Source organism: Alligator mississippiensis, chromosome 5, assembly GCF_030867095.1.
Source record: "Alligator mississippiensis isolate rAllMis1 chromosome 5, rAllMis1, whole genome shotgun sequence".
NCBI lineage: Eukaryota > Metazoa > Chordata > Crocodylia > Alligatoridae > Alligator > Alligator mississippiensis.
This window is the reverse complement of record NC_081828.1, coordinates 213,028,054-213,040,480: the sequence shown is the minus strand read 5'-3', so window position 1 is coordinate 213,040,480 and position 12,427 is coordinate 213,028,054. Positions and strand designations below refer to the sequence as shown.

At 46.0% G+C, this 12,427-nt stretch overlaps 1 protein-coding gene across 2 annotated transcripts in view; it reads right to left on the bottom strand.

Annotated features, from left to right (window-relative positions):
* Nucleotides 1-12,427, bottom strand: part of LOC102564825 (vasoactive intestinal polypeptide receptor) — a 175,431-nt gene that overhangs the window by 114,222 nt on the left and 48,782 nt on the right. For both annotated transcript variants that reach the window (XM_006269009.4, XM_059729231.1), the window contains exon 2: nt 4,772-4,868. In XM_006269009.4, the coding sequence (XP_006269071.3) occupies nt 4,772-4,868 (97 nt within the window). The remainder of the gene's footprint in view (nt 1-4,771; nt 4,869-12,427) is intronic.

The window sequence follows — 12,427 nt, the reverse complement described above, 5'->3', positions numbered from 1 at the left end:
GTCAAAAAGCCCAAGGATGAATCAATTCAGTCTTCGCAGGTTAGTCTAAACTGCATAGATTGAACTGATAATCAAGTGACCAGACATTCACTTTTAAGTCTGGAAATGCAGCCACATGCTTGCAGTAGCCCAGGCCAGAAGCTCGGGGGCACTAAAGCATGCCTCCTTCCTCCACTGGAGCAGGAAAATTGGGCCAAGTTTAGCCCGCGAACCCTGCGAGGGAAGGATCACAGGGGAGGTGCAAAGCACCCTGGGATGCTGAGGGACTGTAAGATAACTTGAATTTGGAGGGGATCTGGCACAGAAGTTTAAGAAACCGATTTAACATAGATCAGTTAAGTCCGATTCTACATCCATCCAGGTTTATCTTAAACCGGTTTTAGTCATTTTGAAAGTAGTTTATGTGCACTGAACTTCTGTTGTGTTACAGATCTGAGCCGGTTTCCAATCACTTATACTGGTTAATGTACGTGTTATTTCTGTCCCTAGCCATGGAGGCAATGGAAGCAGCAGGTGCCAAGATCGATGAAGAGTAAAAGTACAAGCACGGAAGGGTTGGATTTTCACTGATCCTGAACCTGCTTTGCACAACTCCAGCAGCAAAATGGGCATGTACAGTGGGTTGTATGTCAGTGTACCCACATCTAGACTGTCATACATTAGGTCCACATTGCCACCAGAGTTACACGAGCCTGCTGGAGCCTCAGAGTACATATTTATGCAGATAGTCCACGCTGAAGTCTCAGCTGCCACGACTCAGTTCCATTGATCTTGAGACAGAATCACAGAAAATGACGGTTGAAGGGACCTCAGGAGGTCACATCTAGTCCAACCCCCTGCTTAAAGCAAGACCAGCTCCAACTAGATCATCCCACCCAAGGCTTTGTCTAACCGGGTCTTAAAAACCTCCAAGGATGGAGCTTCTACCACCTTTTTGCGTAACTTTTTCCAGTGTTTTACTACCCTCCTTGTGAGAAAATTCTTCGTATTATCTAACCTAAACTTCCCTTGCTGCAACTCGAGCCCATTGCTCCTCGTTCTGCCATCTGCCACCACTAAGCACAGTTCAGCCCCATCCTCTTTCAAGCCCCGCTTCAGGTAGTTGAAGGTTGCTATTAAGTCCCCTCTCAGTCTCCTCTTCTCTAGGCTAAAGTTCAGTTCCCCGTCTTTCCTCACAAGTCAAGTCACCCAGGCCCTTCACCATTTTTGTCGCTGTCTGCTGGACTCTCTCCAAATTGCCCACATCCTTTCTGTAGTGGGGGGGCCCAAAACTGAACACAGGACTCCAGATGTGGCCTCACCAGTGTTGAATAAAGGGGAAGAATGACATCCTTTGAGCTACTGGCAACACCACTACCAATGCAGCCCAGGATGCTGTTAGCCTTCTTGGCAACAAGGGCACACTGCTGGCTTATATTTTGTCCACTATAATACCCAGGTCCTTTTCTGCAGAGCTGCTGCCCAGCCAGTCAGCCCTAGCCTGTCCTGATGCATGGGATTTCTCCATCCTAAATGCAGGACTTTGCACTTGTCCTTGTTGAACCTCATGAGATTCCTTTTGGCCCAATCCTCCAATTTGTCTAGGCTGTGCTGAATCCTAGCCCTCCCCTCCAGCGTATCTACTGCTCCCTCGACTTGGTGTCATCTTCAGACTTGCTGAGGGTGCTCACTATGCCGTCTTTCAGGTCGTTGATGAAGACATTGAACAAAACCAGCACCAGGTCCAACCCTGCAGCTCTCCACTTGATACCAGCTGCCAACTAGACATCGAGCCACTGATTACTAGAGAGCTAGATTAAAGCTAAGGTGGGTACCTCTACACATGGAATCACACCGCTGACAGCAGGGTAGACACAGCCCTGGTGTCGATGCAAATCCGGGCCCCCTGGTTCAAGAGAAAGATTAAGCAGGTAACACCCTACACCTAGATGCTTCCCCACTTTGACTCCTCCCATACTGTGCTCATTGGCCGCATCTACAAACAGAAGGTTTGAGTGCTTTCATGGCCAAGTCAGGGCTAAGGCACCGGGGTGCTCCTATCCATACAGTCCCTACTGTCTACAGGCCTGGATGACTTCTGCAGCCAAAAACAGCAATCTGGCATCTTTCACCAGCCAAGGAGTGTTATTCTGAAGACCTCGCTTTAAATCTACCTATACAAACAGATCCACTATAATGAACGGCTACCCGAAGCCAGAAGGATGTAAACACAGCCGTTACTGCTTTTAAGTGGATACCTCCTTGTACAGCCAGAGGAAATGATCAATAGGAATGTCACCACGGGGTGCTCTAGAGAAACAATTAATCACCGGCCTTATCCAGCGCTCCAAACAGATTAATCCCTTTGATCAACGCACTGGATTTAGGAGCCATTATCAATAGTTATTTCCAGTTTGTACCGATCATGTGTGTTTTTAATTCCACTCATTTAATTAGGGAAAGTAATAAATTGATTGTTTAACCACAACTGATTTTTTTTTTTTTGCCGATGGGACGCAGAGAGTACAGAGGATAAAGCACACAGCTACCCATTAATCAATGTATTACAGCCTGCATGGCACGGGACCTCAGTCTCCCTTCATTCTCCTTTCCTGTGCGCCAGAATTGTTAGCTTCTCAGGAAAGGTTTAATGAAGATATTACGTGCTAGGATGGGGTTTTGTTTTGTTTTTTAGTACAGGTCTTTATTTTAAATGACAATCATGTGCATGCATTTGGAAGGCTGTTCAGATCTCTGTCACCCATCCATAGAAAGGACCAAGTTATGCCATTTGACTCTTGGTTGCACTTGTGGGCAATAGACTGAAGAACTTGTTCACCAACCGCACTCATAGGCAGCACAGCAGGCACAGAGGAGTGTGCAAGTCGCACAAACACACCATTTGGATGTCTCCCCTTGCCACAATCAGAATAACATTATTTTAGGAACTTACTGATCCCTGGGTGTTAGTGGGATATAACAAACACAAGTCCATGTTCCCACGCTGAACACGAGACTGCATTTGACCTGGACAACATTATTCAATGACTAGTTCAGTCAGTGAAAAATACAGCTTAGGAGCAAGCGAAACTATTTGTAACTCCAGGTCAAAGGTGGTGAATTTCTTCAGCTGCCTCCCTACCCCCTCAAAAAATACCAACCCCAAAAAACACACACGTCCCCCCAAAAATCCCCCTTAAAACTAAAAAACAAAAAAACCCCACCAGCCAACCAACAACCCCCTTCATGGCTCTTCCCAAGAAATAAGAAAATGCAATGTTTTGATTTTGCATTTTGAAACAGGGGTCTGAAACGCAGCTACTTTTCACTAAGAGGCTAAACAAACACCTTTACAGGAAACTGGGCATTTCCTTCTGAACCAAACATGGCTCATGACTGACTCAGCTCTGTTTTTCATGCGTTCTGGTATCTGTGACATTTTTAATGCCAGCGAACACTTGAGCTGGCACTGGCAGGTGAAAACAAAGGAGTTATCTGACTGCTCCCTGCAGTCAGCAGGGTTACATCAGGAATGAACTTGGCACATATGCATGCCTATGCCAATAATAAATCAGCATGCAGAATGCCATGGCGCGTCTCTAGCCAAACTAAGAGTCAGTGTCTAAGGGCACAAAACAAACAACCTGATCTGTTCACAAGATTCAAGCTCTGTAGTACAAGAGATAGAAGTATATTGCAGGCACAGAACAATTTTCTCCAGCCCTTCCCACAATGACCCAGCTGTTGGTTTGAATTGCCCGTACATCCATCATTGCTCCTTAAGCCGTCTTTAATCATGAGAATAGGTTCTGTGACTCATAGGAGGTACCTGAAAAGGGCACGTTACACACACTTCACTTACTCCTGTTGCATTACTGATGTTTCTAGCAGGATAGACAGAGTGAATATGATCAAACCCCACAGAGCAACACATTTTACTCCTTGCCTAGGATTTCTAGGCGAGTCTTGTCAATGGATATTATTGGGTAGTTTATCTTTACAGCAGGTTTGCAGGGATATGCAAAGAGTTCCTACCCTGACCTTACTGCGAGCTGGACATAGGTCACACACAATAGCCTGGCATTGTAGTGGAGGCATGGGGGATATTAGCTTCTGCACATTTGCCTTTGGGGTAGTTAGGTCAGTCCTGAGGCCGCTGTGACCACCGGGGCACCTTTGATGCTGTGCATCATTGGTGACTGCTAGTGCTCATCTCCTCTCCAGGTATGGATGGCTGCTGGCTCACGGGGAGCTCATCCACCCTTTGACAGGGCTGGTTTTCAGTCCTGCTGGGTGTCCACACACCCTCCTCACCCAGGTGGGGGTGCCCGTTTAGTCGCCAACAACCCACCCATGGGAACAGGCTGTCCTGGTTTGCATGGTACCAGATAGCAGACCAAGAGAGGTCTGGCCTGACAGGGCCTCTGTGGTAGGGGATCCTGAAAAAAAAAGGGAGGAATCATATCTTTATGTCATGTCCCTACATCTCCTGCACCCAGAGGCAGCACACCTTGGGGTGGGTCAAAACTAATGGATGGAGCAGCTGGCCAAGATGGAGCAGCTCAAAGCAATCACAAACTAGGAGGTTTTCATCTTGTTGTAGGATGAAGTTTTAGGAAGCACTCGGCAAGAACAGGGCTTCCATTTAGGAGTATTATTTCAGCCTGGGTACTTGGCATCTGCAGCCCTTCTGTTCATACAGCTTAAAGAGTGAGGAAGGGAGTGAGGGGTCAACAAGGGCAAGGATACTCTAAGCCTTGCAATCAAAGGAAACCCAGGAGTCATTCCTTACCTGAAGTGTAGTTATCCAGGTTGGGTGTTGCCAGACAGTTGTCCCGTGCTTCTACAATCTCCAGCATGATGGTACACTCGGGAGGTGTGCTGGACACCTGCGGAAAAGACAAGGAGAGGGAGAACGTCTGTTAACTACCTGCTCATCCATTTTCTGTGGTACACTCCAGGTAACTTGCAGAGAAATTCTCTCTCTTGGGCCAAGTAAAAAGGATAAAACAGATGAATCCAGCATCCTTTTATAAATGTCTAGAGGAGCTGAGTAACATAATGATCATTCCTGGAATCACAGGATCATAGAAAATTAGGAACCGGAAGGGACCTCAGGAGGTCACATCTAGTCCAACCCCCTGCTCAAAGCAGGACCAGCCCCAACTACATCATCCCAGCCAAGGCTTTGTCTACCCAGGTCTTCAAAACCTCCAACAATGGAGATTGCACCACCTCTCTGGGTAACCTCTTCCAGTGCTTTACCACCCTCCTAGTGAGAAAATTCTTCCTATTATCAAACCTCAACTTCCTTCCTGCAACTTGAGTCCATTGCTCCTTGCCCTGTCATCTGCCATCACTGAAAATAGTTCAGCTCCATCCTCTTTGAAACCCCACTTCAGGTAGTTGAAGGCTGCTATTAAGTCCCCTCTTGGTATTCTCAACTCCAAACTAAATGAGCTCAGTTCCTTCAGTCTTTCCTCATAAGTCATGTCCCCCAACCCGCTCACCATTTTTGCTGCTGTCCTCCACTGCACTCTCCCCAGTTTGTCCACATAATTTCTGTAGTGGGGGGCCCAAAACTGAACACAGTACTCCAGATGTGGCCTCACCAGGGCTGAATAGAGCAGAATTATCACTTCTCATGACCTACTGGCAACGCTCCTACCAGTGCAGGCCAGGATGCCATTTGCCTTCTTGGCAACAAGGGCACACTGCTGGCTCATATTCAAGTTATTGTCCACTCTAACCCCCAGGTACTTTTCTGCAGCGCTGCTGCCCAGTCAGGGGACCCCCAGCCCCTACAAGTGCATGGGGTTGTTCCGTCCTAAGTGCAGGACTTTGCACTTGTCCTTGTTGAACCTCATGAGATTTCTTTGGGGCCAATCCTCCAATATGTCAAGGTCACTCTGAATCCTAGCCCTACCCTCCAGCATATCTACTACTCCCCCCAGCTTGGTATCATCTGCAAACTTGCTGAGGGTACACTGTGCGCCATCTTCCAGGTCGTTGATGAAGATATAGAACAAAACTGGCTACCAGACTGACCCCTGGGACAGTCCACTTGATCCCGGCTGCCAACTAGACATTCAGGCATCGATTACTACTCTTTGAGCACAATGCACCACGCAGTTTTCTATCCACCTTACAGTCCATTCATCTAGTCCATAATTGCTTAGCTTGCCTGCAAGAATGCTGTGGGAGACCATATCAAAAGCCTTGCTAAAATCAAAGCCCACCACATCCACCGGTCTCCCTGCATCCACAGAGCCAGTCACCTCATCCTAGAAGGCAATCAGGTCGGTCAGGCATGACATGTTCCTGGTGAATCCATGCTGACTGCTCCTAATCACCTTCTCCTCCTCCAAGTGCTTAGAAATGGATTCCTTGAGGATCCGCTCCATGCTTTTTCCAGGGACTGAGGTGAACCTGACCGGTCTGTAGTTCCCTGGATCCTCCTTTTTCCTTTTCTTAAACATGGGCACTATGTTTGCCCTTTTCTAATCATCTGAGACCTCTCCTGATTGCCATCAGTTTTCTAAGATGGCCAATGACTCTGCAATCACATCAGCCAACTCCCTCAGCACCCTTGGGGGCATCCCATCTGGTCCCATGGACTTGTACACATCCAGCTTTTCTAAACAGTCCCTAACCTGTTCTTTCACCACTGTTGGCTGCTCATCTCTTCCCCAAACTGTGCTGCCAGGTTCCCTTGACCTGCAACACAATTGTGCTAATATTACCAACAGTGGTCTGGGAGCTGACCTTGCCTGTGAAGACCGAGGCAAAAATGGCATCGAGCACTTGAGCCTTTTCTGCATCCTCTGTCACTAGGCTGCCTCCCCCATTCAGGAAGGGATCCACACTTTCCCTGATCCTCCTCTTGCTACCGACATACCTGTAGAAGCCCTTCTTGTTCCCCTTCATGTCGCTTGCTAGCTGCAACTCCAATGTACTTTGGCATTCCTGGCTTCATCCCTGCATGCCCGAGCAATGCTCTTATAGTCTTCCCTAGTTATCTGTCCAAGTTTCCACTTCTTATAAGGTTCCTTTGTGTGACTTAGTTTACTGAAGAGTTCCCTGCTAAGCCAAGCTGAAGGTAAGGAGCATCACCGAAGGAAAAGAACTAAGCATAGATGCTTTCACTCCCATCTGTCTTAAAACAGCCCTACTTGCTCATGCAGTATTATTCCTTATTCAGTTCAAGTCCTCCTGGACAAATTCGCCACAGACAACAGCGTGGGACTAGCAGACCCCACTATCCCTTCCAATTCTCTGATTCTGGGGCATCAAGGAGCTTCCAATGAGAGGTGAAAACTTCATGCTGAGCTAGTGGGATCTACTCCAACCTGGCATGTTTCCCCACAGTAATGCAGCTTGCTAAGTGCCTAATAATAACTCTGCAAAGAAAAGCAAGAACCTAAGAGTTAAGCTTGAATTCAAGCAACTTGAAACATGAGGAAATTCCCATTGCTAATACTGACCCAGCAGTTTCTTTTTGGTCAGACTATTACAACACCTTATATTATCATAGTGCCCAAAGCTATTACACCTTATATTATCATAGTACCCAAAGGCTCAGATAAAAATCACAAAATCATAGAAAATGAGGGTTGGAAGGTACTTCAGGAGGTCACATCTAGTCCAACCCCCTGCTAGAAGTAGGACCTACCCCAACTATATCAGCCCAGCCATGACTTTGTCTAGCCGGGTCTTAAAAACCTCCAAGGATGGAGCTTCCACCACCTTTTGGGTAACTTGTTCCAGTGCTTTACTACCCTCCTAGTGAGAAAGTTCATCCTAATATCTAACCTAAACTTCCCTTGCTGCAGCTTGAGCCCATTGCTTCTTGTTCTGCCAGCACTAAGAATAGTCCAGCTCCATGCTCTTTTGAACCCCACTTCAAGGAGTTGAAGACTGCTCTTAAATCCCACCTCAATCTTCTCTTCTCCAGACTAAATAAGCCCAGTTCCCTTTGCCTCTCCTCATCAGTCATGTGCCTCAGTCCTTGAATCATTTTCGTTGTCCTCCGCTGGACTCTCTCCAACTTGTCCACATCCTTTCTGTAGCGGGGGCCCACAACTGGACACAGGACTCCAGATGTGGCCTCACCAGGGCTTAATAGAGGGAAAGAATCACTTCCCTTGATCTACTGGCAACACTCCTACCAGGGTACCATTAGCCTTCTTGGCAACAAGGGCACACTGTTGGCTCATATTCAGCTTATTGTCCACCATCACTCCCAGGTCCTTTTCTGCACAGCTGCTGCCCAGCCAGTCAGTCCCTGTAGCGGTGCATGGGATTGTTCCACCATAAATGCAAGACTTTGCACCTGTCCTTACTGAACCTCAAAATATCGGTCCCCTTTATCCTGTATCTACTATAAGGGTACATTAGTAACAAAGGGTAAATCATAATGTTATATACATTTACCAGTGGCAAAGAAATGGGAAGATAGCTGTGCAACACAGTTGTGCTACAACACCTTGATTTGGGAAGGCTTTTCTAGACTTATTATTTGTGCTGCAAAAGCATCTAAAGAACCGGGGCACACTGCCATTGTGCAAGGTGCTGTACAAATGAAAAAAATCCTAGATCCTGCAACAAAGAATTTACAATGCATCTAAGATGAGAGGAAACTACAAACGGACGCCAAATGATCAGCAACATAGTTCCCAGCAGTCACCTGGCCTCTGCGCACGTCCCATTGCCAGGTGCTTTGCAAGTATCTCATAAAAAAAGTGAGCTTTTTGGGAAAGACCAAAAGGAGAGAAGGGGCTGTTAATACTGGATGTCACGAACTGAGGTTTTCAAAAAGCTCGTTTTTAAATTAGGCAAACAAATTTGAAGGGGAAAAAAAAGAAAGGGCAAAAAAAAAAGGCTAATGCTATTTACAGGTTTCACTGGCAAGTTACTTATCCGCATAGCTATTTTCCAGCCGTGTTTATAAAGCAGGAGAGCTTGTAAATTCTTTTAGTCAACAATTGCCTTGTATGGATGGTACTTGGGGATAAAACCATCAAGTGCTTTATTGTGTTAACTCTTTTTCTCTTTATCACGAATCTTCTTGATGCTACCTAATCTCTTGCTTTATTTCCTGGTTTGGTTTTGATTTTGTTTTTGGTTTGTTTTTTGGGTGGCGAGGGGAATGGCTTGTGAAAAATAAGTGAATTATCATGTTGCTAGCTAAATCTTAAAATAAGTTAAAATCAAATCAAGTATTAGGGGAGGAGAAGGGGGAAAAACTGTTTCAAGTTGACTTGCAAATGGTTTAGTTTTCTCAGGGGATCAATAAAAACATATTGCCTAATTGTGGAGGTTGCTTGCACCCTTATTTTAAGAAGTGGCTAATTTTCAAAGCCAAATTATTTTGCTTTTCATTTTATTCTCAATGTGTGGGCTGCACTGCTCTACCAAATTTAGCCTGAATCAATTCATAGCTTCAGATACCCTTAAGTGATACTTTTTCAGGGACTATTTTCCAAAATATATTCTTCCATCTCTAGTATTGATCCATGTGATTAGTAAAGTTTACACTGCCATGGAGTATACTGTTTTAAACAGCGTGAGGCTGAGATCATTGTACACAACTGTCATGGTTTTCCTTTCCCTTTGTGGCAAATGCACGCATGTCTCTATTTATGGATTGCATATTCTTCTTGCAAGATTGCATGATCTTTCCCTTTGAATAAAAGCTTTGTTGCTATTAGGAAAAAATCAATGTAAGTCAATATGTGTATATATTCTGAAGAGTGGCCTGATAATAGAACTAGGTAAATAAGGAAAGAAGGAGTTTGAGAACATATTCTCTTTCCCAATCTTTCTCATACTGGACAAGCACCAACACTATAAAATTATTGCACGTTGTAGATGTACGTGCAAGGGATAACATCCAGGACTTTTGCAACAGAGTTGTTTTGAAATCCTATAAAAATATAGTCCTCTAGGCCCAGATCTTAAGAAGGTAATTCATATTTATTTCAATAGGACTTAGCCAATGAAATGCCTTTAGAAATTTGGGCTTGAATGCCTGATACAGTATGGATGGAGGTCAAAGACAGACTCTCGGGGCTTTTCTGTAATGCTTATTACAGAGCACACCCAACCCATGTTCTTCCACTCTGTGTGCCACTTCTCCACTGAAGCAGAGAAGAGAGAGCAAAGGAAAGAAAAGGATAAAAATCCTGCCCTGTAGCCTCCTCTCCCCTGTGGAAAAACCTGCAACTTCTGTGGATGGGTCTATGGTTCAAGGAATGGACTCTTAAGTCATCTCAAGACCCATCAACAAGCCGTGGTAGAGATCATGCTTGAATTGAGGGATTGCTGATGACAATGGCTCTGTGTGCACTGAGCATGTCAGATAGGCAGGGTAAGTGGCTAAGAAAGCATATGGCCCAGCACTGGTCATGGGTGTTTTGCATCTGGAGACCCTATGGTGACAGGGGGCTGCATATTCCAGACTGCTGAGGGCCACTCTAAGGTATCTACCCTAACTGACAGCCTTAGGCATAGGCAGAGCAGGAGCAAATGAGTAGGGGCTGTTTCTTCAGACAGAGAGACATTGTAGAGGTAGCCTCAAGGTCTTCAAGAACAGGCTGTGGCCCTTTCTCCATCTGCAAGTAGTTGTAATATCGACCCTATAAAAAGCAATCAGCTTCTGCTTTTGGTTAAACAAAAAGCATAAGAGAGACCAGATGGCTCAGAGGATTATTAAACGGATGTCTAGCCTTTCACCACTTGGCCATCAGCTCAACTCCAAGTTAGACTACTTTTGAATAAAAGTTGCTGCTAGACAAGGGATATTCGTTGTTTCCATCCTGTCGTGCCAGATCAAGGGCAGCCAAGTCTGGGGCCACTGAGGGAATCAAGATGCTAACCAGGGTCAGGAGGATTGAGCAGAGCCCATGGACAAGACAGGTCAGGAAGCCAGGAGGTTAATCCTAGAGCAGGGTTTAGGAATAAATTGAGTCAGGAATCCAAGACAGCAAGCCATGGAGAGCAAGCCATGTTGGGAAGCCAAGAGATCAAGCAGAGACCTGAGGTGAAGCATAAGCCAGCGAAAATAGTCTTGAATCAGATTGAGCCCTATGGTCCAGACTTTTCCTGTTCCTGCTCAGGAGCATACATGGGGGAAAGTGGAAGGTCAGCTAACTGTGAATGGCCACTCTCTTGACAGGGAGTGGGTACAAGGCTAAGCCCTGATGGAGGCTTCAGGCTAGCCTTGCCCTTGGGACGTAGTTGGCTGTAGGGTGGCAGGATGGGATAAGCAACTGTGCTCCCAAGCTGAGACCTCTGGCACAAGGCCAGAGTCTGCCACCTCCATATCCCAATTGTTCCCAACTTAAAAACGACACTCTCAGTTGACTATCGTGGCAGCCAGGCCAAGCTTTCAGCGAGTCTGGAAGCTAAACATTCTTCTCCCCTGGGTACGTCCTTCCACGAGAGAGCCACAACATATTGGCAGGACGTTATGGTAAGAACGCGTCTCACTGCTTCCTGGGTTGTACCTACTCTGCAGGTAATCACTGAATATTAACATTGCTTTTCTGACACCTTTCAAAGAATAGGAAGACGAAGATCCATGAAGTTGCAGACCTTGCAGGCAAAGAGCTGGGCAAATCTGCATCTTGCAACTGCTCCACTGGAGAATATTTTGAGGAGTTGGCTAGTCTAAAGAACATTGGCGGTTAAATGACCATCCAGTGTGGATGACCACCTACCTGAAACTCACTATGAGTCCCTAGGTGTCTAGTCGCAGCATGCATACGGTCTCATGTAGACCCGGTAAGTCTGTTTCTCCAAAGATTTGGCCAAGAAATTGGTAGCGGTTGTTCCAGGACCAATAAATTCTGTAGCCGAGAATGCATGTTGAGCTCCAGTATGGTTAATGCACAATAATCCTGGGAAGGTTTAATCTAATATGGGTGTTCCTTCCCATCGAGTCTCAACAACAGTCCAAAGATTACTGTGCAGTCTGCTACCTGCAGCTAGGAAAGCTATTGAGTGTGTGCTTGCAATTAAATGAAGCCCATGGAGCAATCCTGAGCTGAGGTATCTACAGTGATGTGGAAAGGTCATGATTTGGGGTCAAGTGAACTGAGGAAAGAAGAGTTAAGCATATTGCACGAGCCGATAAAAATGCAAGAGCTACTTCCCTCTGCCGTATCCCTTTGGCTGTTTGCAGCAATAGCACGCAAATACTGCTCTGCTCATTCACGTGGCTAGGTATCTCCCAGGTGATCCTTGCAGAGGCCAGGAGGGAGCAATAGGAAGTCTGTACTGAAAGGCAGTTAAGACAAGTAGTAGCTGCCTCATTACAGTGTTAACTCCACATCTCCCCGTCACTGTTGTGCACTGGAAGGAAATCTCCAAGCCTCTTTCACACGGAGCGGGCAATCAAATGTGTCAGCAGACTAGATTCATTTTAATTAGACAACCAGTCTAATTA